The sequence below is a fragment of the Pipistrellus hanaki genome (genome assembly GCF_964339955.1).
Source record: "Pipistrellus hanaki genome assembly, chromosome: 1".
NCBI classification, from domain to species: Eukaryota; Metazoa; Chordata; class Mammalia; order Chiroptera; family Vespertilionidae; genus Pipistrellus; species Pipistrellus hanaki.
This window is the reverse complement of record NC_140503.1, coordinates 98,938,239-98,965,021: the sequence shown is the minus strand read 5'-3', so window position 1 is coordinate 98,965,021 and position 26,783 is coordinate 98,938,239. Positions and strand designations below refer to the sequence as shown.

Here is a 26,783-nt window from a genome sequence, read left to right as displayed (position 1 = left end):
TATATGAACAAAACAATAGAGTCTAAAATAATAAGTCAATCAGAAGATTGGTAAAGAAGATAAATTTTTTAAAAAGTAAAAGGAAGAAAGAAAAAAGGGGGAGGAAAAGCAAAACTGAAAGTGAAGTGGGTTCCTTTCAGCAGAGTGTAGAGCCCCATGGAAGCTCCCTTTGCATCCTGCTCTTCTGATGACTGGCTGACTGCTCTGTCTGCCAATTCTGGGCTTCCCGTGAGGTGCGTGGGTGTTAACCACTATGAGAAACTGTCATCATTTGGCTTTCAGCAACCTGCTTGAAGCTTCAAGGGATCTTCAGTTTGTGTCTGTCTCCATAGGACTTGGCTACACACAGGAGAAGCCAACCTGCCCTCTAAAGAGCTTTGTTAGCAGCATGGGGCCCAAGGCTGGATCAGCAAACTTCCCCAGGATCTCTGGGATCCTCCTCTGTCCACCTTTGCCTGCTAGCCAGCTGTCAATCTTAATCACTCAAAAATCTATTTCTGAAAGGTCTGAGGGTGGGGCAGGCTGTAGCAGGTAGAGAGGGTTTTTTCTTTTCCTGCCCTCCTGGCTACTAGGAGCAACTAGTTCCTCTCAGGAAAAGTGACCATTTAGGTTTGGGGGTGTATGACCACATGCAGGATTTCTGGCTGCTGCTTTTCCACATCTTCTTGCAATACTTCCCATCCCAGCCTCTTCTTGGGCACTTCAAGTCCACTCTGCCCTTCCTGCAACAAAGCCTCAGGTGAGTAGCTACAAATGAAAGCTCCTGTGCTCTGTTTTGTTGTTGTTGTTGTTGTTTTTTTATGAAAATGAAACAGGCTTTCTCTACCACCAGCTCGTCTGCCAGCTCCAGACTGTGGCGGCCAGCAGCTCTGCTTCCTTTCACACTGGATGTTTCATTGGCTGCCAGTCTCGGCTCTGGTGTTCCAGGCTGTGGTTCAGAGCCTGGGTTCTGGGCCTCTATCTCCTGGAGGAACCGACCCTCCTATAGCCAAGAGCTCCCTCCTCACTCTCAGTCTGCCACCCCTGGAAGTGGCTCAGCTCCTCTTGCAATCTCATCCTTCCTTCCAGTCTCCAAGTGTTTTCTGTCCTTCCTTGATATAAGTCTCCTCCTCAGTTAACCTCAGCTGGTAATTCTGGGTATATGTTCCCCACTTTAGTTTTATTTTCAGTGTTAACATAAAAACCATTGAAACCTGTAAAGAATTTTTGTAAGTTTATTTCAGCCAAACTGTCAACATATGCAGGGAAGCAGAACCTCAACCAACTTAGATAATGCTCCAGAAATTGGAGGATTACATTTGTATTTATACATTGCAATCAAAGGAGGGACATAGGTGGGTTAATGAAATTCATTGGTGATAGACCAGAGAGGTGGGAGAAAGCAAAATGGTGGTGACGGGGAAGGACCCCTGGGATTAGATAAAAAGTTAAAATGATGGACACATACTTAGGTGAGTGCAGGAACAATTAACATGATAATGAAGGAATTTGTGGTATTTGTTCTGGTGCCCAGCACATAAGGTTGTACCCCAACGGGTCTGGAAAAAGAGAAGTTCCAAGTTACCTAGACATTTCAAAGGGTATATTATCATAGATGCAAAAAGACAGATAGGCTCAGTTAAGGTAGATATTGACCTTGTCAGTGAAGATACTGGCGTAGGAGGTGACTACCCACCATAACTGCTTTTAGTTAAAGTTTAATTTCAGACCATCCTTTGTGGTTACTTTAGGTCTCTGAGTCTGCAAGACTGCTATGCAAGCCTTCCCTGAGCCTGTCAGGTTAGCATGTGGCCCCTTTCATCCAGACATCCCCCTTTTGGTCATAAATCAATCCAAAGGATGCATTGATGACCAACCTTTCAGTTGGATAATGGAATCCCATGGTTCTAGGAAAGCTCATTCCTAGAATGTCTCAATGTCAGCATGTCTTGCTGAACAGGATGGACTGCTGGGGATGGGGCAAGACCATAGACCTTAGATGTCATTTAAGGTCGAATTACTATTATTCAAAAAGGGGGCAGGTACTGTGTTTCCCTGAAAATAAGACATCATCTGAAAATAAGACCTACTTACAGGCTTCCTTCTGAGTGAAATATTATAAGGCATCCCCCCTGAAAATAAGGCCCCCTCTAGGCTCTGTCTCAGAATGCTATTGCTAAACATGAGAGATTTGGTCCACTGATTCTGAAAGAAATGGAGTCACAAGAAATTCACCAGGAAATTCAGGAATTGGATTGTTATGATGATGTTCCAGAAGATGATGACATAATTGTCATTGAATAAATGAGTAAATTCTTGATACTGTAGGATTTACAGTTTGTCTGGTTTGTGTTGACAACTACCATACTGCCGTACCGTATACAGGTAATAATTTTCCTTTATTTTCATTTAACAATAAATGTATACCGTATTCTTCTTCATGGAAAAATAAGACATCCCCTGAAAATAAGACCTAGCGCATCTTTGGGAGCAAAAATTAATATAAGACACTGTCTTATTTTTGGGGAAACAGGGTAGTAACACCAAATCAGAGAGCACATTGTGGACCCCACCCAGAGGGAAGTGGAACTGAGCTAGAGCTTCTCCCAAACTCTACCAGCAGAGGGTGCAGCAGCCCCACTGGGCCTGGTGTGGTGGCCGCTGCTCTCCTGGATGGGAACTAGTGGTGCATGGGCTTTAAAGTGCCACTCATACTTCTGTATCATTAGGTAAATGGTGCTTGGAGAAACATTTTTGAAATCTTAATCATTCCTGGAATATACTTACTCAGAATGACTCTACAGTGAGCTTCTTTGAAAGTCTAATTTAAGGAAAAATATTAAGTAGCTATAAGATCAGAAGGAACAAAGGTATAGTAAAACTTGTGACTGTGGGAGTGAGTGGCTTAATTTTGGAAAATCCTGGGTTACCATTGGAATTAGAAGAGCATTATAGTTTGGAGGTGTGGGGAGTAAAGAGGATGGGAGTCTGTGGCTCAGAAGAGTGCTAGGGGCAGGCAGAGATGAGGCCTGGGCCTGGAAAGATGGTGTGTGTGTGTGGGAGTAGGTAGGGGGTTGTTCCAAAGGTTATCCCCCACCCCCAAAAAAAGAATGAGGATTATGGATGAGAGTTAGAACAAAGGTAAAGGCCCAGGTTAGAATTGGGGTAAAGATGGGGTGGATTAGGAGTTAGAGTGAGGCCTAAAGTTAGGATTTGGGATTATAATAAATTTAGGATCATATTTGGTGATTAAAGTTAGAAATGAAGTTAGGAATTTAATTAGGAATGGAGTTAGAGTCACTTTTGGGGCCACAGCTATTTGTCACTTTAGCAGCCTATATGGGCAGGAGCTTCTGAGGAAGACCCTCTAATATGCCACCCAAAGGGCAGTGCCCTGGTCCAACAGCCTCTTCTGACTCACTGCTAGGGGTGAGGGTGGGGTGCAAACGTACAGTGAGAGCCTCTAGGAAAACCCAGTGACTAATGCTCCCAGATAACATGACTGGGAGATAATTCTGCGCCAGACACGAGATGTTTTCTCATTTAGCACAGGTGACTCATTTAGTTTCCCCCAAACCCTATACGCTCACATTCGCATCCTCACATTACAGATGAACATAGGGTGGAAGGTTGTGCACCTTGTTCAAGGTCTTAAGCTTGTATGTGCCAGAGTTGGGATTTGCCCCCCAGGGAGCCTGTGTCTAGACGAGCCATCTGGGGCCCATGCTGTCGGGTGCATCGCTGTGTGTTGAGGGAGTCAGTTTTCTGCTCTCTTCTTCCTGTGCCCTTCTGGTCTGCTGGTCTCATCAGATGCAAAATCCAGCCCCCAGAAAGCTCACCCTCCATCCTGCCAGTACCAGCAGCTTCTCAAATCTTATTTCTCCATTTTTGCTCCCATAAGTAGACTTTTTTTTGACATTTTTTCCTAGTCATGACTCCTTGCAATGAAATTTTAATACCAAGTGAACAAAAGAAACTGATGAATAAAATAGAATCAGAAGCACAGGAAACATGGAACAGACTGATGAATCTCCAAGGGAAACGGTGAGGTGGACATGGGAAGAAATTAACCAAAGATCTTATATGCACCTATGGACACAGACAATAGGGTGGTGAAGGCCTGGGGCCTTAGGGGGGAAAACTCTCAGCAATCAAGATCAAGGGTTTTAAAAAATAAAAATAAAGTATAGAATTTTTTAAACTGAATACCATAAATATACTACATACTATAGATTCTTTTAGGATTTTCTATATGCAAGATCATGTCACCTGCGAATAAAAAACATTTGACTTCCTCCTTACACAGATGTACTATATATCTGTTCATGTACTCTGGTCCTTTGGATGGTCAGAAACCACTGGAATATCTAAGATTGTTAGTGGCCCCCTTGAATCAGTTTTTATTCACTGTGGCATAACTTTGCTCCTGTTGAGAATGTATGATTTCAGGAAAGGCCATATTCCCAGGCACGATGCAAGTCAGGGGAGTCTGCTGGTACCAACCCCTCCATTTGGCTCAGCTCAAAGAAGAGGGGAGGCAGGCTGCAGGGAGGTGGGAGGGAACATGGGCAAAGTTCTCCCTAGACTGAGGTGGGTGGCAGGTGGTAGAACATGAGCCTGGGGGAGGGGGGGGGGGGGAAGGGGATAGTGCCCTACCTAAAAAAACAAACAAACAAACCAGAAAATTTGGAAATCTCTACCCTCCCTTGCAAAATGCATTTGCTAACAAGTGAGGGGGAAATTCCTTCATTCTTGGCTCAAGAAACTTCCTTAAACTCAGCCCAGAGAAATTCTTTGAAGACTGAATTATGCTAAAGTCAGTTTATAAATATAAATATCTCAAATTTGATAACCAAGCAGATTGCAAAAGCTAACCACAGATATTTTCCTCAAAGCTAGCCAGCTAAACAAGTGTGATAGGAGTTAGTATTGTGAAATTCAGTGTCACTTGTCTGATTGTCTAAAACTGTGTTGCCCGAACTGAGTGCAGAGTGTCTGAGGGCAGAATTTACCCAAGGGCTGACTCTCCTGGAGTTCTACAGCCATAAAGCTTTGGCTGACACTAGGGGGGACTACAACCCTAGGTATACCTGACCAACCAAGGAGGAAGTATCCAAGGTGGCGCCCTTTTTCATGTCTGCTTGGGAGCGGGAAAGGGTGCCATGTGGTAATTCCAATGCCTGCTCTGCTGTGTGACCTTGGATAAACTGCTTAGCCTCTGTGGTTTCACATGCAAACTGAGGGTGATAATACATACTTCAGAAATTGTGAGGTTCTAAGATCTGGAAACAGCCTATGTGCCCATCAGAAGATGAGTGGATAAAAAAGCTGTGGTACATTTACACCATGGAATACTAGGCAGCAGTAAAAAAAGAAGACTCTCTTACCCTTGGAGACAGCATGAAGGAACATGGAGAGCATTATGCTAAGTGAAATAAATCAGTCAGAGAAAGACAGGTATCTCCTGATCTCATTCATATGTGGAATCTAATCAACAAAATAAACTGATAAACAAAATAAGTTCAGAGACATAGAAGCATAGAACAGGCTTCAGAACCTCAGAGAGAAGGCGGGGGATGGGGGAAAGTAAGCAGGTGGGAAGAGATCAAAGAACTTAAATGCATATATGCATAACTCATGGACACAGACAACAAGGTGATGAAGGTTGAGGCAGTGGTGATGGGCTAGAAGAGGTCAATGGGGGGAAAGGGGACATATGTAATACTTTCAACAATAAAGATTTAATTTAAAAAAGAAAATTGTGAGGATTAAATGAGAAAACATACATAAAGCACTCAACTTTGTGAATTGGCAATGCTCAGTGAAGAATAACTATACATCCAACACCCTAGAGGAGAATGCATTGTGCTGATCCTCCTCCTTCTCCTTCCCTCCCACCCCCTTCCTATCCTCTCTGCTCCCACCCTTCCACTCCACTTCTCACCTCTCCCTCTTCCTTCTTTCCTTCTTCCCTCTTTTCTTTCTCTTGGTTCTGGTTCATTTAGGATCTGGTGACTCTGTTCCCAACTACTACTCCTGGTACCTCTGTTCCCAGCTTTCTAAGCCTCCTGGACTGTCTCCTCTACCCTGATGAGGTCACCCTGCAGGCTGGAAGGATTTATAGCATGCCCTCCCTCAACCCCCACCTGGCTCACCAGACACAACATCTGCAGGAAAGTCACTTTCTTTCAGTGCCGGCAGAGAGACAGGGATGTGAGTTGGACAGAGGAGGTCCTGACAGAAGCAAATAAATACATCAAGTTTCCAGCTGGGTCTGGAGATAAGAGCTCAGGGAGAGGAGGCTGAGGCACTCACCCTCCCTGTCCCCTCCACACTGGCTTTCACAGTAAAACCTATTTGGGGCCCTTCAGATAGGTTGCAGAGAGCTATGTCTGGGGGCTGTCCCTCATGGGAGGTCACTGCTTGGAGAGAACCTTCCACATTTTGGAATGGGTAAGGACAGATCTGAGTGGTGAAAATATGAGAAACCCAAGATACTGTCCTAGGTGGGTGGGGAGGGACATTTAGCCTAACAGCACAGGAGGAGAGATAGGTCAGGAAAAGAGAGACCTTTCCAGAGTCTCACAGAAAGTCAATGGAAAAGCAGGTACAACCTCCTGACCCTAATCTCCTGCTCCAGACTCCCTTACACTGAATTGTACCTGGTTGTCACCAAGATGTAACCATTAGAACTGGCCTTGCCTGAGTGTAGCATTAGATGCACCTCTGCAACATGCCACCTCAGGAAGAGTTCTCCTTTCTCCAGATCTCTGCCCCAACCAGCTGCCTTGTTGGAGGTACTCTCTTTGTGGAGCCTGGCTGGTGGGCCAGCATGCTATTACTAGAGCTGCTGCAATTGAGGCACAACCTCAGTCTATTGGGGAGTAAAGGGGGCTAATACAGACGTGAAGTGGACCACCTGTCTCATCCAGAAAAAAAAAACATCAGAGAGACCTCATTGGAGAGTCTCAAGAGCTTTCAAACCAAGGTCAGTGATGGCCACCGAGATTGGCCGGTCTTGGACCAGAGAAGCTGCACACTGGAGACATTTCACAGTCCTACCTATTCTGTGACCTCCATCTTGGCTTCAGTTTCTCCAATAAAGTGAAGGAGTAGGGATAGAGAACCTCCAGGCTCCAGCTCTGATGCTCTGTGACTCTGGACAGCTTCCTGTTCATTACAGCGGGTGCAGATGTCTTTCAGGTAGGTCACCTATTGAAGCAGATGGAGCCTGTCCTGGGGATGCTAGCCTTCCAGAAGCTCCAAGGTTCACACAAAGGAAGCTCAAACATGCTGAGAGGTGCAGGAGCCTGTAATGTCTCTTAGAGCAGAGATGCCGTCTGCCTGGTTCACAGTTGTACCCATTCCTGGCAACATGGGGAGACTCAATCACTACTTGTGAAATAAATGACGTAGCTGACCCATTTCTGCATGCCCATCCCTTGGCTTCTGTGTGCTTTGCTTCTTCTTCTTCTTTTTTTTATTAAGGTATTATATGTGTACATTTCTTACCATTGCCCCCCCCCATCCCATTCCCATACATGCCCTCACCCCGCAATATTTTGCATTCGTTGGTTATTCTTAAATGCATGCATGTAAGTCCTTCAGTTGATCTCTTATCTCCCCCACCTCTCCCTAATCTTCCCGCTGTAATTTGACAGTCTGTTTGATGCTTTACTTCCTCTGTATCTACCTTTTTGTTCATCAGTTTATAATGTTTTTTATTATCCACAAATGAGAGAGATCATGTGGTATTTTTCTTTCATTGACTGGCTTATTTCACTTAGCATAATGTTCTCCAGTTCCATCCAGGTTGCTGCAAATGGTAAGAATTCCTTCTTTTTATGGCAGTATAGTATTCCATTGTGTAGATATACCATAGTTTTCTGATCCAGTCATCTGCTGACCAGCACCTAGGCTGTTTCCAAATCCTAGCTATTGTAAATTGTGCTGCTCTGAATATAGGGGTGCATATATCCTTTCTGATTGATGTTTCTCGTTTCTTATGATATATTCCTAGGAGTGGGATCACTGGGTCTAATGGGAGTTCCATTTTCAGTTGGTTTTTTTTTTTAGGAAACTCCAAACTGTTCTCCACAGTGGTTGCACCAGTCTGCATTCCCACCAGCAGTGCATGAGGGTTTCTTTTTCTCTACATCCTTGCCAACACTTATCGTTTGTTGATTTGTTGATGATAGCCATTCTGACAGGTGTGAGATGGGACAACATGGTCGTTTTGATTTGCATCTCTCGGATAATTAGTGACTTTGAGCATGTTTTCATGTGCCTCTTGGCCTTCCTTCTGTCTTCTTTTGAAAAGATTCTATTTAGATCCATTTCCCCCCCCCCTTTTTTTATTGGATCATTTATCTTCCTTTTATTTAGTTGTATAAGCTGTTTGTAGATGTTGGAGATTAAACCTTTATCAGTGATAACATTTGCAAATATGTTCTTCCATACAGTGGACTTTCTTGTTGTTTTGTTGATTGTTTCTTTTGCTGTGAAAAAGCTTTTTATTTTGATGTAGTCCCATTTGTTTATTTTCTCTTTAGTTTCCATTGCCCTAGGGGCAGTATCAGTGAAGAAGTTCTTTCAGTATATGTCTGAGATTTTGTTGCCTGTGGATTCCTCTAGTATTTTTATGGTTTCTCATCTTATGTTTAAGTCCTGTATACATTTTGAGTTTATTTTTGTGTTTGGTGCAAGTTGGTGATCTAGTTTCATTTTTTTTTTTTTTTGCATCTATCTGTCCAATTTTCCCAATACCATTTTTTAAATTTAACAAATCTTTATTGTTTGGATTATTACAATTGTTTCTCCTTCCCCCCACCCCATAGCTTCCTTCCACCTGGTCCCCAGCCCACACTCTTCCCTTACCTCCCCCCAACCCCCATCCCCATTGTCCTCATCCATGTGTATGATTTTGTCTCTTCCCATATTCCCCACTCAGACACCACTTTCCCCCTGAGAATTATCAATCCCCTCCCATTTTATGCCCCTGATTCTATTATATTCACCAGTTTATTCTGACTTATAGATTCACTTGTTGATAGATATGTATTTGTTGTTCATAATTTTTATCTTTATTTTATTCTTCTTTTTCCTCTTTTTAAAGAACACCTTTTAGCATTTCATATGATACTGGTTTAGTGGTGATGAACTCCTTTAGCTTTTTCTGAACTGTGAAGCTCTTTATCTACCCTTCAATTCTGAATGATAACTTTGCTGGGTAGAGTAATCTTGGTTGTAGGTCCTTACTATTCATTATTTTGAATATTTCTTGCCACTCCCATCTGGCCTGCATAGTTTCTGTTGAGAAATCAGCTGATAATCGTATGGGTGCTCCCTTGTAGGTAACTAACTATTTTTCTCTTGCTGCTTGTAAGATTCTCTCTTTGTCTTTTGCCCTTGGCATTTTAATTATGATGTGTCTTGGTGTGATCCTCTTTGGATTCCTTTTGTTTGGGGTTCTGTGTGCTTCCTGGACTTGTAAGTCTAATTCTTTCACCAGGTGGAAGAAGTTTTCAGTCATTATTTCTTCAAATAGGTTTTCAGTGTTTTGTACTCTCTCTTCTTCTGGCACCCCCATAATTCTGATGTTGGTATGCTTGAAGTTGTCCCAGAGGCTTCTTACACTATCTTCAACTTTTTGGATTCTCTTCTCTTCTTGCTTCTCTGGAGGAGTTTCCTTTGCCTTCTTGCTTCTGTGGAGGAGTTTCCTTTTAGAATTTTGTATTCTAAAATTTTTACTTGATTCTTGAGTGCCTCTAGTCTGCTGTTGGGTTTCTGTATAATATTTATTATTTCAGTCAGCGTATGTTTAATTTCTAGTTGGTCCTTTTTCATATCCTTGAGGGTCTCGTTAAATTTATCCACCTTTTCTAGGAAATTCTTTTTTTTTTTTTCATTTTAAACAAGAAGTTTATTTAAATAACAAGACACTTGACTTGAAGGGAAAACTATCTAGAATTCATTTTTTAGAGTAATGTATCCCTAGTTAAAGACAGATTGCCCTACATGTAACAGCTACGTACAAAAAAGTTATAAAATTGTCCTTGGTTTTACAATGATAAATGAAAAACATTAAAATTCTCCAATCAAACAAAGTATGCAAGAATTTTTATGTTGTTCTTTTTTTGTTAAACAGTGAGAGCAAAATAACTTACTGGAATATAAAGATAGAACTGAATGAGCATGCCACTAATGGAGAAAGGGGGTGTTTTCACAGAACCAGTATTTTTTCCCGTCCCATCTCCATTTAATGTAGATCAAAACGTACCATTGGCCATTTAGTTTAAAAAAAAAATGCAAATGCTTGTGCACATACACCAGTTACTTTATGTACAATAAAGGAATGGGGAAGGGGAAAATGAAAGAATAGAGAAAACTATACTGTAGTAGTCAGATGTGTTGAAACCAAATTGCAGTTTTCTAATTGAGAATGTCTTCTTGGTCTGGAGGAACAGAGTTCTGGAGTAAAGTAGCAGGTTCCCTTTTTAGTAGACACCTCCTGTCTGCTGCTGGAACACATCAATTGTATCTTCATCCTCCATTTCCAACTGTGCAGGTGTGTCTGTTTCATTGATTGGCTGCCCGTCAAATCAGAATCTGATCTGCCTCATTGACAAACCCTGTCGTTCACAAAAGGCTTTCATTAGTTTACTAAGTGGTGTATGCCTTTTAATTTTAAACTGCACCACAGAACCATCCTGCTCCGCCACCTTCAAATTAATATGATCATTGTTCTCAGTCTTGACTCCCTTGGGCTTTTCGTCAGCCATGGCGAGCGCCAGGGTCTCCTCAGCTGCCGCTTCACAAAAGAGGCACCAGGTCCGCATCAAACGAGCACACAGGCGGCACCAGGAGCGGCAGAAGAAGCCTAGGAAATTCTTGAAAAACCTTATAATCGTGATTTTGAACTCTATGTCCAGTCGTTTGTTCTCCTCCATTTCTTTTGTTTGTGATCTATTTCTTTGTCTCAGCATTTTCGCTGCTTCCCTGAATTGGTAGGGTATCTTTGTGTGCTGGGTGTCCTATATGGTTCAATGAGTCAGCCTCCCAGATACCTGATGTGGACATTCTTGGTGCACCTCTTTGTGGACTGTCTATACACCCTTGTTGTAGTTAAATCTTGATTGTTGTTGGTATCACTGGGAGGAATTGACCTCCAGGCCAAATTGGCTGTGAGGACCCACTGTGTCTATAATGGAAGAATTGCTGTGCTGGAGACAGGTTTATGGGGCAGGATTTGTTCCAGTAGGGCTTTGGTGCTCACTGAGTCTGTCTCTTGAATGTGTCTCTTATGAGAGTAGTTGAAATCTGGTGTCATCTCATACTAACCACTAGATACACTAGTTTCTGTATCTCCAATGGGGTGCAGGTCAGCTTCTGTCTGAGGCCACCCAGCAGGAGCTACAGCAAGAACTACAGTTTTCTCCTCTTTGCTCAGGATTTAGTGGTTTTGGAGCAGTCTGACTGGAGCTGCAGTTTATTTGGTTAAGCTGCCACAGGGCAGGCCATTTATATGCAAAAGCCGCTGTGTGGAGCCTGGGCCTCAGGTGGGGCGGGGCCTCAGGGCTTCGCTAGGTTGGGGCGTGGCAAACAGCAATGGCTGCCATCAGCAGTCACTGCCTTTCAGTGTTTCCAAGTCAATGATTGCTGCGCACACCTCTGCAAAAATGTCACCCTCATTTTTGGACCCGATGGCTGACAGACCAGCTTCTCCCCAAAAGTGTCTGGGTTTCCCTGGTGACCCTAGAAACTGGATTTCAGAGTGATTGAGAGCTTATTTCCCTTCGGGTTGAAAAAAAGCTGCACGCCTAGTTGCTTGCCACTAGCCCAATTTCGTGCATACCTCAGCTTTTCAGCTTTTCAGCGCTGTGTTCCTTTCTCTTTTCTTCTAGTTGTAAGACTTCAGTTCAGCCAGCTTTCCAGTGGTTCTGGGTGATAGACATTTTGTCTTTTAGTTGGAGTTTAGAAATTGTTGTGCAAGGTGGCAGATTAGTTGTTTACCTTTGCCGCCATCTTGGTTTCTCCCAACATCATTTATTGAAGAGACTGTCTTCACTCCATTGTACGTTCACACCTCCTTTGTCAAATATTAATTGAGCATAGTGGTTTGAGTCGATATCTGGATTCTCTATTCTATTCCATTGATCTATATGTCTCTTCTTATACCAATACCAGGCTGTTTTGAGAACAGTGGCTTTGTAATACAGCTTGAAATCTGGTATTGAGATCTCTCCTGCTTTATTCTTCTTTCTCAGGATTGCTGTGGCTATTCGGGGTCTTTTTTATTCCAGATGAATTTTTGGAGAGTTCTTTCTAGGACTGTGAAATAATCCATTCATATTTTAATGGGAAGTGCATTGAATCTATAGATTTCTTTGGGTAGAATGAACATTTTAATGATGTTGATTCTACCAAATCCATGAACATGGTATGTTCTTTCATCTGTTTACATCTTCCTCTATCTCTTTTTTCAGTGTCCTGTAGTTTTCCATATATAGGTCTTTTACCTCCTTGGTTAAGTTTACTCCTAGGTATCTTAATTTTTTTGGTGCAATGGTAAATGGGATTGCTTTTTTAGTCTCTCTTTCGTAAGTTCACTATTGGTTGCTTGTCTCTAATTTGTTTACTTCCTTTTCTGGTGATGCCTGCTTTTCTTTCATATGCGGACTGTTTCTTGTCTCCCCATGGTGTCTCTTCTCCAGATGCCTGGTTATGTAGTTCTCTCCTTACTGTGGGAGAGTGAAGAGCTCCTTTAATCCATGTGTTTGCGCCAATTGGGGACAGGTGTTCTGGGACTCACAGCTGTTCTGTAGTTGCTGCAGTTGTGGGTTTTCAGGCATCTGATAAGATCCACTTTCCCTTTCAAGATGGCGTGGTCTCTGCTTCTGAGTCCGTTGCTCTGGGAGGGTACCCAAACGCAGTGGAGACTGCCCAGTTAGGGGAATCCCGTCTAGCAGTCCCTCACCTTCTCCTGGTGTTTAGCTGTCCCTTAAGTTGCCAACAAACACTCTCCATTTGACCCTCAACTGTTCTTTCTTTCTACTCCGGGACAAGACTCGGAACACATCTGTCTATTCCACCGCCATTTTCTCTCCCTGTGTGCTTTGCTTCTGACAACTCACACCTGCAACTTTCTTTCCAGGCCTGCCCTTGGGCTACTGGAGCTGATTGCTTACAAGCACAGAGAGGGAAATGCTTGGAAGTTTCCATCCCCAAGGCACTCCCTGGGCAGTGTCTGGTTGCTGTGAGTTCATTGAAACCACTACCATGCCTAAATCAGGACAAACTTTGAGGTGTGTTTTCCCCACAGAGCATCCTGGGACAGGACAGGCAGAGAATTCCTGAACTTTTATGTTGCCTTGGATGAGTCTCAGAATCTGTTTATTGTGTCCCCTGATGGCACCAGGCAACAGAGAACTGAAGGTCTCAGAGCAGAAAGCAGTGGCCAGAATTGCAAGCATCCTTTCTTCCTTCTGAATTGGGAGCTCCTTGCAGACTTGGCCTTTCTTCCTGGGCCCATATACCTATTCAGTAATCAGATTTTATCTCTAATGATGTCGCCTTTCTACACCTTCCCCCCAGTCCTGCTATGTGAAGGGCCTTCAGGAAGTGATTTGTAGCAGGAGGATCCCTGCCCCCCATTATTTTAGGGGAGAGGGTTAGCTCCTGGGCCCAGGTGTCTGATGACTTCACTAGATGAGACAGATGAAGTGTGATGGGATGGAAAACAAGGAAACTGCCCAGGGGCAGGGGGAAGCCCAGGTGTAGGCCTATAGAAGCCCCAACTCATCCTCAAATTGCTTCTCCTAAAGCTGCAGCACCCAAGGACCAGGGTGTCAGGGAACAGCAGTACTGAAAGGGCCTCAGAGCATATCCAGCCCATTCTTAGGAGATGCTGAAGATCACACAGTGAGTCTGTGGAGCTGGCAGCCTTGTGCTGCCTCCCCACTTGTTAAAGACCAGGGTAGAATTCTCCCTTCTATTTTTCATCTGGACAGTAGAGTGCTCCTCTTCTCAGCCATGGGACCAGGTAACATCTTCAGGATGTGAAGTCAGGTAGGAACAAATATCTTTGAGTTCTTAAATGTCTCCTGTTCATAAATACTCATAAAAACTAAAGACTGAAGCTTTTATTGCTCTGAATATAGCTTTGGATCCCAGCATGGGCATTTCCAAGAACACATTTTTATACATTCAATAATATCTTCTAGCCGAAACTGGTTTGGCTCAGTGGATAGAGCATCAGCCTGAGGACTGAAAGGTCCCAGGTTCGATTCCGGTCAAAGGCATGTAACTTTGTTGCGGGCACATCCCCAATAGGAGGTGTGCAGGAGGCAGCTGATTGATGTATCTCTTCCATTGATGTTTCTAACTCTCTATCTCTCTCCCTTACTCTCTGTAAAAAATCAATTATATATATATATATATATATATATATATATATATATATATATATATAAAGAATATCTTCTAGTTTGTATGTATGACTATCCAAGAGAACCCTCTGATCCTGCTCACACACTGAACCCCAACCCTGTTTATATACTGAGCCCTACTTCTGCTCACACCCTGAGTACTGATCCTGTTCACACACTGTGGATATAGACTGGTCTATCTCCAGATAAGAGGGTGTCTAATGTAGTTCATTATAATTATGGCCAGTCTCATTTAAATTCATTTTGACACAATATTAGATTAGTCTGATCATGCAATTTCCCTACACTTCTTTTTAAAGGGGATTTCTTCCTTATAGTGACTATTAAGATTGACTACTCAACATCCATTTCAGGACTAGATGATCATTACTCTAAATCAATAAATTCACCCCTTCTGCCAGTGACTGGCTCAGAGATGCGGAGCCCTAAGTCAATGTGTTGATAAGACCTAAGAAGAGGCTGTGGCTTCTGGAATTAATCCAATCTCTCTATCCACCAGTCTGTTACCAATAAACATGTGGCACCAGCTGCCACTGAGCCCTTTTTCAATGGCACCTAAGAATACAGTCTCAGGCTGCAACCCTTTTAAGGGTGGCAGAGGAGAAAGACAGAGAGAATCTGGGCCTGCCAATATCATTCAGTGTACCAGCCCTGCTTCTCGCTTGTGAGATGTACACTTAATCATCTAAAACCTTTTAAGATGGGAATTTTGTTAGCAGCAGATAAAGCATCTTGAAGTGATTCCCTGCCCTCCCTTCTCTTCACCCTTCTATGGAGGGGGCTGGCTGCACAGGACTCCCCTCTGGAGAGAGAGCCAGTGGGTGCCTGCACTGGGTAGAACAGCTAGGCCTGTTGCCCCTCACAGGCAGTACTGCCTTTTCTCATCTTTAGTGAGATAATTACACTTCCAGGAGATGCCACTGGAAGAGCTGTCATTAATTGTGATGGCAATAATGGGCCTTGCCAGCATGTTAAGCTAATTTCATGAAAGCTCTAGGAGGAAGGTCATAGACTGGATCCCAGATTATTAATAATGTCAAGCTTCATTTGAACAATTCAGGAAATTCCTCCCAGTTGCCTCCAGCAAACTGCCACAGGTTGTTACTTTCCTCTGAATCAACAGTCTTCCCATATGCAGATGTGGATTCCCCCACCCCTAGAAAATAATTAAAATCACAGAACCCAATAAATACTTAAGCAGATTGTGGTTATAATTAAAAACCTTTTATCAAGGCTGTAGCTACAAGCCTCTCTTCACTTACAGGGGCACTGGAGACAGCCACAGCATCAGAATCTAGGTTGAAGTATCTCAGACTAGAAACCTTTATAAATCCTAATAGTAATTTCTGATTGCTATCTATACCAGAATAGGGGAAGAGGGGATGGGAGTGAAGAGAGACATTTGAGGGTAGGGCCAAGGTCCTTCCCCTGTGGGGGAGTTAGGACAGAAGCATGTGAAAGCATGTTGCAGCAGAACATCTCATCCTATCTGGACCCCACTCTGCAAGGCATCATTATTAATAATGATGGTTAATTATAGCTATTGTTGAAAAAATAATAGCTCAGCCCAGCAGGTGAGGCTCACTGGTTGAGCATTGACCTATGAACTAGGAGATCATGGTTCTATTCCTGGTCAGGGCATATGCCTGGATTGGGGGCTCAATCTCCAGTGTGGAGTGTGCAGAAGGCAGATGATTAATGATTCTCTCTCATCATTAATGTTTCTATCTCTCTCTCCCCCTCACTATCTCTCAGCTAGTACATGGTGGAGTGTGATGGTAGAACTTTTCCTCCTAACCAGTAGGTAAAGTGTATATAAGGGAAAGATGAAATGGAAGGTAGGAGGGAGGTTTATAAAAGCATTTTGAAAGGGAACACTGTGAAGGTGTGTGTGTGGGGGGGCAGTGGGGGTGGAGAGAGACTGGACTACAGAAGCTGAAAGGTAGGAAGCACTGAGTGTTTAGGAGATTCTGGTTGTAGGGCAGCTGTGGGAAGGGTCTTCTGAGCAGGCTGCCATGCTGAGCATATTTGATGCCCTCCTGGCTCTTTTATTTTTATTATTATTTTTTCTTTTTTGGCTCTTTTATTTTTAGAGCCCCTTTCATATCCATTAAATCACCCCTATGCCGCAACGCATGTACAACTCTGCAAGCAATGGTTGCAACTGAACCTTAATCAAATATCCACTACTTCCAACTGCAGTTTTCTTTTTGTCTCTTAGAGCCTAAAAACTTTATTTTTCATATCTCAGACATTTTATAGGTCCCCAACAAAGTCATGAGATTTAAGGACAGTCTTCAAACAGGGCTCAAAGAGAAAGAGCTCACGCAAGGAGGAGGATGGGGAAGGCACAGGAAGGTTCTGTCCCAGGAGGACTAAGTTCGTTGGTTTGTGCCAGGGACTATTCGTTCATGGAGTATTCAGATGGTGCCTATATTGTGTCTGGGCCCTGGAAACAGTAACGTGCATGCGGGGGCTGTACTGTTAGATAGCCCAAGGAGGTTGCAGATTCCTGGGACTAATTTTTGCTGGGTGGACATGAGGAAGCAAGCTTCGGTGCCTAAGTTAAGAGTCCCCCACTTCGGAGCATTGCCCCTCGGGGAAACGGCGCGGGGGGGAGGGGGGAGAAAGACGTCGCGTCGGTCGGTCGCGTAGTCCTTGTTGCAGGAGTTTCAGCAGAAGCCCTTCTGGCCGGGTCCCCGGCCTTGGCACGCGCAGGGTCCAGCAGGGAGCGGGCGCGAACTCGGCCTGGGCCAGACACCTTAAGTGAACTGCGCCAGAGAAGCCAATGCCCGTATCTACTAGATTCCGACCCACCCCACCCTTGGGACCGTCAGGGTCCGCAACGTCGAAGTTAAAGATAGTCCTGCAAAAAGCTGCCCGGAGCTCCAGCTCTCGGCCGCTGGGTCTGTCTAGGGTCCATACCCCAACTTCGCCAAAAATCCTCAGCCTGTATTCTTACATATTCTGTATTCTTACATATTCTTATCTCTTTCTTCTCACACCTACTTCCACCCACCTGATAAGGGGCCTGTTTCTTTAACGATCAAGGACGTGGGCAGCGGTGGGGTGGGGTGGTATCTTAGTTTCCGATTCTCCAGCCCCTCAGTAACTACCATTATTAACATTATAATCATTAGACTGCTGCTGCGCGCCTGGCGGCGCTAGACGACTAGCGCTCAGTCTTCTAGCTGAGCTCCGAGGCTGAACCCGGAGTCGTGGCTCCCACCCCAGTTATTGGCGGACCTTTCCAGGAGCAACTCGGGCTTCAGGCTGCCGGGTCAGGCATTGGGCTCTCCGTCGTTGACAGCTGGGGTAAGGGTTGTCTATCCCGAGGGCACGCTCAGGGAACAAAAGCGCTCGCGGTAGAGTAGGCGGGAACCACCGGAGCCCGTGGGAGTCCGCGCCCTCTCTGGGTGGCCACCGCGCCCTTAGCCGCCCGCGGTCCTGGCGCCTGGAGCCCTACCTCCTGCTGCATTCGCTCGGCTTCTGCAGCCCCGGCAAGAAAGCAAGGGAAAAGGTTCTTTCTTGGCCCCGCGGGTCCCGAAGGTTCCCGGGTCGCTGGCGGGACAAAACACTCCGTGGAGAGTAAGCGAAACCATTCTCACTTCCACGCCCTAGCCTCTGTCTTATAGTCCCTTGCTCCCGCGCCTCTGCGTTCACCTCCTTGCAAAAAGAACCAGGAGAGAGGAGGAAACTGGATTGGGGGGTGGGGGTCCACAAACCATGCGTCTACACCCGGGAGCCTGGTTCCCTACCTCCGCGCCAGGCGCCCGCCCCACCCAGGAAAGGCTCCAGAACTCGACATCCAGACACTACTCTCCATTTTCGAAGCTGGGCTCTGCCTCTTCCAAGCTCCTCTTCCCGGGTCAAGCCTTTTTGAATCGCTTCCTCTGGGCTTCCAAGACGCAGACAACACTCCTAGGAAGATCCCCTTGCTCCGCAGACAAAGGGACTTTGCCCAGGTCCGCCGGCTGCTCCACTCCCCAACCCAGCCAGGCCAAACCGCAGGGACTCACTTCCGAACTATGGACCCTTCCCCCATCCCACCACTGGGTCCAGGCGCTCTCACCCCTCCCCCCCCCCCCAACACATACACACACCGCCCCTCGGGTCTGCTGTGGGGACCACAGTAATAGGAGAAATGAAGTTCTGACTCTGGTTCTGGGCTGAGCGAATGCGCTGGTCCCAGCCTGCCTGGCCTCCTGTAGCGGCTGTAGAAGGTGGAAAAAGGGCGGGACACGGAGTGTGGGTGCGCCAGTCGGTCCATATTTAATTTACAAAAGATCCTCGGTTCCCGGATCTGGTAATTTCTTTAGATGCTGCGCTCACCGCTCGGCTCTCTCCCCCATATCCCCCTAGCTCATTAAAATGCCCCACATTTAAATCTGAAAATTGAACTTCTCAGAGGGCCCTAACCCGCGTCCAACGACCCGCCGCCAGAGACCACCCGCCCCCCAGCCCGGGGTGAGGGCTGGGGGGCCTAGGACCACCCGAAAGCTCAGTGTCCACTAAAGGACTGGGGAACTCGGGAGCTTTGTGTGTGTCCGGGAACCTACACCCATTTTCTAATTCGGGCCAGCAACGCTGTCTCCAGGGCTTTAGTGGTTAGTGCAGGGTGGCAGGAATCAACTTTTAGCCAAATTCCTGATATCTCCTCTGCTTCCTGGTCGCTAAAATAAATGTCGGGGTTTAGCCAGAGACTAGTGAGAGTCGGAAATAGCGAGTATTGTATGTGGAGGCTGGCTGTTGTGTGAGAGAGCAGTACAGACTGTGGAAATCCTGTGTGGGGTTGGCGGTGTGTTTGCATGTGAGGTTGTGAAGAAGATAGCAAGATATCGGTGTTCCCAGCCCGCTGTGCTCAAGAAGAGCAGGAGTTTTGTAGCCATCCTTTTGGTGCCTTTGCCCCAGGCATCCTTCGCCTCTAGCTGTCAAGACCTGAGGCGTTGGGTGTGCTCAGGCAATCTTCCTGGGAGCGGAGTCCGACACCCTCGCGCCCCGTCTGGCCCCTCTCAGCGGCGCGCACAAGCCTGAGAGCTGGGCAGTGGGCTTCAGCGCTAGTGTAGCCACAAAAGACCAAGCGTAGAGTCGCTTAAAAGGCTGGGCAGGGTAGGCAGTGGGCTCTGTGTGTGTGTGTGTGTGTGTGTGTGTGTGTGTGTGTGTGTGTAGTCGGGGGGAGGAGGAAGGCTTTGCTTCCCCAGTACGCCCTGCAGGGTCCTGCGTTCGACTTGCCAGGTTTCACGGGGGGGGGGGGGGGGGGGAGGGGGGCGGGGCTGGGGAGTGGGGAGAAAGAGACCTAGGCTTGTATCGCCCAGATCCTGGCAAAAATGATAGGGAGGATGAGATGCTCTGCTAACACTATCAATTATGCATCGTGTTGAATATGGCTTCAGGGAGGAGGCGGCTAGCCGGGTGGGGGTGGTGGAGGGGGTACACGCAAGCCCGGCCCATCCCACTCGAGGTCTGTCTGCCTCCTTACCTACATTTGTAAAAAGAGTTTAAATGCAAAACACGACCCCGTTAGTTGTGCTCCTTGCCTTCCCCTAAATTCCTTCAGGATGGTTTGTCTCACGTATTGTGGGGTTTGTAAGCGGATCGGATTCAATTAGCAGCGAAGTTCCTGGTCCCTGGCGGACCCGCTGCTGTGCGGGTGAGTACGCATGAATCTGTGTGCGTGCAAGACGGGGAAATGGTGAATGTCCTGGGTAAAGGTGTGTGCCTTGGAAAATGTGTGTGACTCTAGTGAGAGCTCAACACATCGATTAGATTATTGCATGATAGATAATTATAACACCAGGAAATGAGGGTCTGGTGCTAATGTGTGTGTGGGGCTGAGGGTGGGGGAGGGGCGATGTGATAAGAACTAGCAATAATGCCTGCAGATTTGTAAATATGGGGGGACATGGGTTATGGGGTGCGGTGTACTGCAAAGAGCCCAGCTGAGGGTGGTGGGTGTGGGGGCCTAAAGTGTCTGCGCCAGGGTAGAGCCTCTATGGCGTTCACAAGCGTAAAGAATGCTGGAGGTGGGAGAGGCTGTGCGCGTCCCTGCCAAGCCGGAGCGCGCAGAAGGACTCTTCAATCTGCAGCCAGGGAGAGGTGGAGGGAACAACGAACACAAAAGGAAAAACTGAAGTGGGGCTGTAGGGCCAGGTAGACCCCAAACCTACCCGTCCCTTTTCCGTCTTCCCCACAGTCTCAGCAACAGATGTGGGAAGCGCCCTTGGGCTGTCATCGTCTCTGAGAAGTCAAGTCTGGAGAAGGGGTTGAAGCCCCAGGCAGTGCTTGGGGAGACAACAAATGGCAGGTAAGCTTCAGAGGGCCCCATAACCTGCATCCAGGTGGGGGTAGAACCAGATTAACTAGCTGTACCCAGTGAGACAATGGAGAGAGGGGGAGGAGCTTTCCCCTGGGAGCAAAGGTGGAGTGAGGGGCAAGGGTTCCTTCCTTCCCAAAGATAGGGTGTCTGCAGAACCTGCTGGAGCCCTAAATGGGAAGGGCAGTCTGTGTGTAAATGCATTTGTGTGGCTGAGGATAAGAAGGTTTTATCGGAGAGGGGCTCTGGGGCGTCCTAGAGCTGCAAAAAAGAAGCAGAATCTTGAACCTTCTCCTACTTAGCTAGTGGCAGTCCCCAGGACCCATGGGCTAGGGACCCCCTCTGCTCCCTGGGGAGCTGCCTGGGCTCTGCTGTAGGGGTATGGGAGGGTTAGCAATGTTCCTACAATGCTCCTGATCCATGCATGTAGGAGGACCTCCTTCCTCAGATGGAAGGCTGGCTGAGCACCCCGAGTTCTCCCCTGACGGGAGCTGCAACCCAGAGCAGGCAGCTTAGGTTGCATCAGCTGAGGGGTCTGCCAGCAGGCTTCCATGCCTCCCAGGGATCTTGCAAGTTCTCCACATTGCTGATCTGCTGGGATTTCGGTCTCGGGAGGGCTGTATGCAAGCGCCAGGGCACTCTTGTGTCCCTGTGTGGGGGTAGGTTTGCATGAGGGTTTGTGTCCTTGTGTCCTATTCAATTCCTACAATGAATAGGAAAGCATTTTGCACCGCTGCTGTGCAGAAAGCTATACAAACGCTAGGTTGGGCTGGAAGAACAATGAGGTCTCCAGTGTATATTGTGTTATGTCTGGGTGCCTCTGTTTGTGTGTCTACAAAATGTGTTGCTGAGTTGTGTTCCTGCAGAAGTTGGTGGTTTGATGGCAACGCCCCAGCATGTTTGTATTGTGGTTTGCTTATATGGGTGTGTGTGCAAGTGCTGTATGTACATGAGACAAAGAGTACGAGGGAGGACACCGGTCATGGAGGGGAAAAAAAACCCTTTCTGTGTATCCCTTTCAGAGGATTAAACAAAGGCTTTGAAATTCAGTGCAGAGTCCAAGGCGATCAGCCTAGCCTGTGCAGAAGGACTAGGGTGAGGGGTAGATAGAGAAAACAGAGCCAGATAGAAGGTCGCTGGAAAAGGAAGAAGGGGCTCCCAGATGGAGCAACCTTTTAATCCGGAGGCTTTTACTGAACTCAACCCATGCCCAAGAAATGCCCCTGGGCATAAAGGAGGTTATCAGAGGCCTACTCTAGGCTGCTTCTGAGAAGCAGAGCTTAATAGAAGGAAGCTGGGGCTCAGTGACTCACCTTCTCCATTTCCCCTCCCCTCCCCCCCTTCCACCTTCAGGACCCGCAGTGGTGCCCTTTGGAGCAGTATGGCTAGTGTGGGCGCTGCTAGGAGTGGCGGGAGCGTGCCCGGAGCCGTGCGCTTGCGTGGACAAATACTCGCACCAGTTCGCTGACTGCGCCTACAAGGAGCTTCACGAGGTGCCTGAAGGATTGCCTGCCAACGTGACCACGCTTAGTCTGTCGGCCAACAAGATCTCCGTGCTTCGGCGCGGGGCCTTTGCCAACGTCACGCAGGTCACGTCGCTGTGGCTGGCGCACAATGAGGTGCGCACCGTGGAACCCGGCGCGCTGGCCGTGCTGAGCCAGCTCAAGAACCTCGACCTGAGCCACAACCTTATATCCAGCTTCCCCTGGAACGACCTGCGTAACCTGAGCGCCCTGCAGCTGCTCAAAATGAACCATAACCGCTTGGGCTCGCTTCCTCGGGACGCACTCGGTGCGCTGCCCGACTTGCGCTCTCTGCGTATCAACAACAACCGGCTGCGTACTCTGGCTCCCGGCACCTTCGACGCCTTAAGCGCACTGTCACATCTGCAACTCTATCACAACCCTTTCCATTGCGGTTGCAGCCTTGTGTGGCTGCAGGCTTGGGCCGAGAGCACTCGAGTCTCGCTACCTGAGATTGATTCCATTGCGTGCGCCACGCCAACAGCGCTGCAGGGCGTTCCTGTGCACCGCCTGCCTGTCCTGCCCTGTGCATCACCCAGTGTGCGTCTGAGTGCCGAGCAGCCTATCGAGGTGTTCAGCAGCCCCCTGCGCGCCGGCATGGCGCTCATGCTGCACTGCATCGCCGAAGGACACCCCACGCCCCGCCTGCAATGGCAACTTCAGATCCCGGGTGGCACCGTAGTCTTAGAGCCGCCGGTCTCAAGCTGGGAGGACTACGGGGTCAGGGACGACGGGGAGGAGGGAGGAGATGGGGAGGGGGCAACGCAAACAGAGGCTCCAACTCTGTCTCCGGCACCCGCTTGGCCCTCGCCTCCAGCAACCCCACGCTTCCTGGCACTCACAAATGGCTCCCTGTTGGTGCCTCTCCTGAGTGCCAAGGAGGCAGGCATCTACACGTGCCGTGCCCACAACGAGCTGGGCGCCAACTCCACGTCGGTACGAGTGGTGGTGTCGGCAGCTGGGCCCCCAAAGCACGCTCCTAGCGCCGGTGGGGACCCGGATATGCAGGCCCCAACCTCTGAGCGCAAGTCCACAGCTAAAGGCCGGGGCAACAGCGTCCTACCCTCCAAGCCCGAGGGCAAAATCAAAGGCCAAGGCCCAGCTGGGGATGGCATCCTCAGGGAGACTGAGGCGGGGCCGGAGGCGGAGGCTAGGGAGGGAGAGGAGGTGGAAGACCAGGTCTCTGCGGACCCGGTGGTGGAGCAGCGCTGCGGCCACGGGGACCCCTCCCGGTATGTGTCCAACCACGCGTTCAACCAGAGCGCCAACCTGAAGCCGCACGTCTTTGAGCTGGGTGTCATCGCGCTGGACGTGGCCGAGCGCGAGGCCCGGGTGCAGCTGACGCCGCTGACGGCGCGCTGGGGCCCTGTGCCTGGCGGGGCTGCGGGAGGGGGGCGGCTTGGGCAGCGACCCCTGCGCCGGCTCTATCTGTGCCCGGCGGGGGGCGGCGCGGCAGTTCAGTGGTCTCACGTGGAGGAGGGGGTCAACGCCTACTGGTTCCGCGGCCTGCGGCCTGGCACCAACTACTCGGTGTGCCTGGCGCCGGCAGGCGAGGCCTGCCACGTGCAAGTGGTGTTCGCTACCAAAAAGGAGTTGCCCTCCCTGCTGGTGATCGTGGTGGTGAGTGTGTTCCTTCTGGTGCTGGCCACTGTGCCCTTGCTGGGCGCCGCCTGCTGCCATCTGCTGGCCAAACACGCGGGGAAGCCCTATAGTCTGATCCTGCGGCCCCAGGTCCCCGACCCCATGGAGAAGCGCATCGCCGCCGACTTTGACCCACGCGCCTCCTATCTTGAGTCCGAGAAAAGCTACCCACCAGGCGGCGAAGCGGGCTGCGAGGAGCCAGAGGAGGGCCCCAGGGAGGGCCTTGACGAAGAGGCGGAGGAGGGGGACTCGGGTGGGGACTTGCAGAGGGAGGAGAGCCTGGCTGCCTGCTCGATGGTGGAGTCCCAATCCAAGGCCAACCAAGAGGAGTTCGAGGTGGGCTCCGAATACAGTGACCGGCTGCCCCTGGGTGCCGAGGCGGTCAACATTGACCAGGAGATTAACGGCAACTACAGGCAGACGGCGGGCTGAACTCCTGCTCATCCTGCCTTCCCAGTCTCACACCCCCTCCCCCCCTCCTTGGGTGCCTGGGGCTGGCTGGATTTATCTCCTCCCCTCCCGTCCCCCCCCCCCCCCACATTTACTCTGCCCTTTCACCACCACCACCCCAATCTTAATCCTGGCGACTTCTAGTGGGTAGTGGAACCATTTTCCCTAGTACCCACCACACCCACGATCGTCATTGACCTTGCGGGCTGAATTCCCTCTGGCAAGCACAGTTCTCTGCTCTCCTCTTATAAGGCACCATCGCTGATCTGGAGGCAAAATCCAGGCCTCTCCACTCCTGCGCAACTATCTTGGAAATCTGCCCCGCAGCCCACCCACTGTGAGCGGTGCAGCCAGAGTAAATGGTAGAAGGCGTTAACGCTGTAGCGCGGGATTTGGGCTGGTACTTCCCACAGACGTCCCTGGTGTGGAGCGCCGAGGTCCTGCCTCAACCCTACCCTGCCCTTTCAGGGGTGCACACCCTAGAAGCCAGGGTTCGGTGACAACGCCCCGTTTTTAGTTTCAAAACCCCCTTGCGACTGGGAACCAAACCCGTCTGCTCCCCCTTCCCCCTCTGCTTCTGACCAGCTGGAACCGAGCCTTTGGGCTTCGTGTTCGGATTTTCATACTCTCATTGTTTTCAAAGACAGCGACGCTCGGTCTGGTGCTAACACTTTTCCCAGCCTCTCTGGGAAAAGTGTGTGTGTGTGTTGTATGTTGTGTGTGTGTGTTGTATGTTGTGTGTTGTGTGTATGTGTGGTGTGTGGTGTGTATTATGTGTGGTGTGTGTTATGTGTGGTGAGTGTGTTATGTGTGGCGTGTGTTATGTGTGGTGTGTGGTGTGGGGCGGGGGACCATTTCTCCCCACCCCCGCGCCCTCTCACCTAACTTAAAGCGCCTCGGAACCGAGAGCCCTTTTACCACCGAGGGTACGCGCTTGGTCCCGAGCCAATTTCGTTGTGGATGAGTTGGGTTTTCTAGAGATAGGCGCACTGGACAGCTTCGCTTCCGCTGCTGCCCGGGATCCAGACTCAGCTCAAGAAGCGCGGGGTCCCTAGGAAATAACTGTGGCCTCCCGGGCTTGGTCCCTCGTGAGGGCGGACGCCCTGGTTCCCACAAAGCCCGTGGGTAGCGGCAGCAGGATCCTTGGTCCTCCCCCGCCCCGTCCCTCCTCCCCCCTATAGCATTTGCTTGGCGCGTAGTCCCAGAAGAGCGCGCTCTGTAGGAGAAAAGTCTGTGTCTGTAAAGTGTGACCGTGAAGTGTAGGGGGCGGGCGGGCGGGCGGGCAGGTGGGCGGGAGGGAGGGAGGGAAAGAGAGGAGAGGGCAGAAGCGTCTGGCTGGACTCCCTTTTTAGTTCTTGAAGGAAAGCGTCGGGGTCGGGGTAGGGGTGGAGATGGGGTTGGGGGGTTCGGGCGTCCGGACCAGCCGGGTCCGTGAAATGCAGCACAAGTGCGGCCCCAGGGCGGAGTAGCCTCGGGGCGCGCCCTTTTCTAAAGGCGTGTCTGTGTGTGCACAGTCAATAAAACAATCGATTTGAACCAGGCTCGGTGATTCTTTGTCAGCGGACTGAAGGAGGAAGCCTGGGGAAGGATGCCCCAGGAAACCGCAGAAGGAAGGCGTCCGGAGGCCCCTTCCGTTGGGATCCTTTGTGAGATCGAGTGTTTGTTTGACTGTCCCGGGATTTTGTCAGGCGTTTACAGCCGGCGCCTGCTCCCTGTGCCCCCAGCTCAGGGGTAAGGGGCGAAACCACATGGGTGTGTGGGGCGGAGGAACTGGGGGAAGGCGGGTAGTGAGTGAGATAGGCTCGCAAGAAGCGGGGCGGGGTTGGGGGTGTCTCTGAAGATTAAACATAAGAAATTCTGGAGTGTGTGCATAGATGTGTTGTGTGTCTGCACAATTCTCCTTGGGTTGACCCTGTCGCTGCCATGGGATGTGGCTCTGTATGTGTGTGTGTGTGTGTGTGTGTGTGTGTGAGAGAGAGAGAGAGAGAGAGAGAGAGAGAGAGAGAGAGAGAGAGAGAGAGAACTGCCTAGTTTCTGTCTCAACACTAGCCTCTTAAAAGTCTCTGAGAAGCCAGTGGAGAGATTCACAGAGAAGACTTCTGTGGCTTGCACAAAAGAACTCACAAATAATTAACTACAGAGCAGGCAAATGATAGAGATCAGAGAAGGGGCAACCTGGCAAGTTGATTCTACAGAACAAGTTGGTAGCCCAGGAGCCTAGTGCCTGTGCAGGAGCGTTGCGGGAGAGGGGGAATTGCTCAGTGAACGGTTAATGGACAACGGTAAGGGTGTGTGAGGCTGCCACGTGGGCTAAGGTGGAATCAGGTTGAAAACACACTGTTTAATATACTCAGAAATGGGCCTTCTTGGGTGGGCAACAGGAGTGGGGGGGGGGGGCTGTGCTGTACTGTGATTTGACTGGCCGTGTAT

At 48.8% G+C, this 26,783-nt stretch overlaps 3 protein-coding genes across 3 annotated transcripts in view; 2 read left to right on the top strand and 1 right to left on the bottom strand.

Annotated features, from left to right (window-relative positions):
- PML (PML nuclear body scaffold) overlaps positions 1 to 20,730 on the top strand; it is a 75,464-nt gene extending 54,734 nt beyond the window's left edge. The window contains exon 8 of the mRNA XM_084905651.1: positions 20,620 to 20,730. Within this exon, the coding sequence (XP_084761777.1) occupies positions 20,620 to 20,667 (48 nt within the window). The 3' untranslated portion in view covers positions 20,668 to 20,730. The remainder of the gene's footprint in view (positions 1 to 20,619) is intronic.
- LOC311631910 (uncharacterized protein) lies at positions 10,422 to 11,456 on the bottom strand. The gene has a single exon (XM_084902626.1). The coding sequence runs from the start codon at positions 10,962 to 10,964 to the stop codon at positions 10,581 to 10,583; it is 384 nt and encodes a 127-aa protein (XP_084758752.1). The 5' UTR covers positions 10,965 to 11,456; the 3' UTR covers positions 10,422 to 10,580.
- Positions 20,620 to 26,091, top strand: ISLR2 (immunoglobulin superfamily containing leucine rich repeat 2). Its single transcript, XM_084905722.1, has 2 exons — positions 20,620 to 20,730; positions 22,093 to 26,091. The coding sequence occupies exons 1-2, from the start codon at positions 20,724 to 20,726 to the stop codon at positions 24,333 to 24,335; spliced, it is 2,250 nt and encodes a 749-aa protein (XP_084761848.1). The 5' UTR covers positions 20,620 to 20,723; the 3' UTR covers positions 24,336 to 26,091.
- Positions 26,092 to 26,783: the final 692 nt, after the last annotated feature.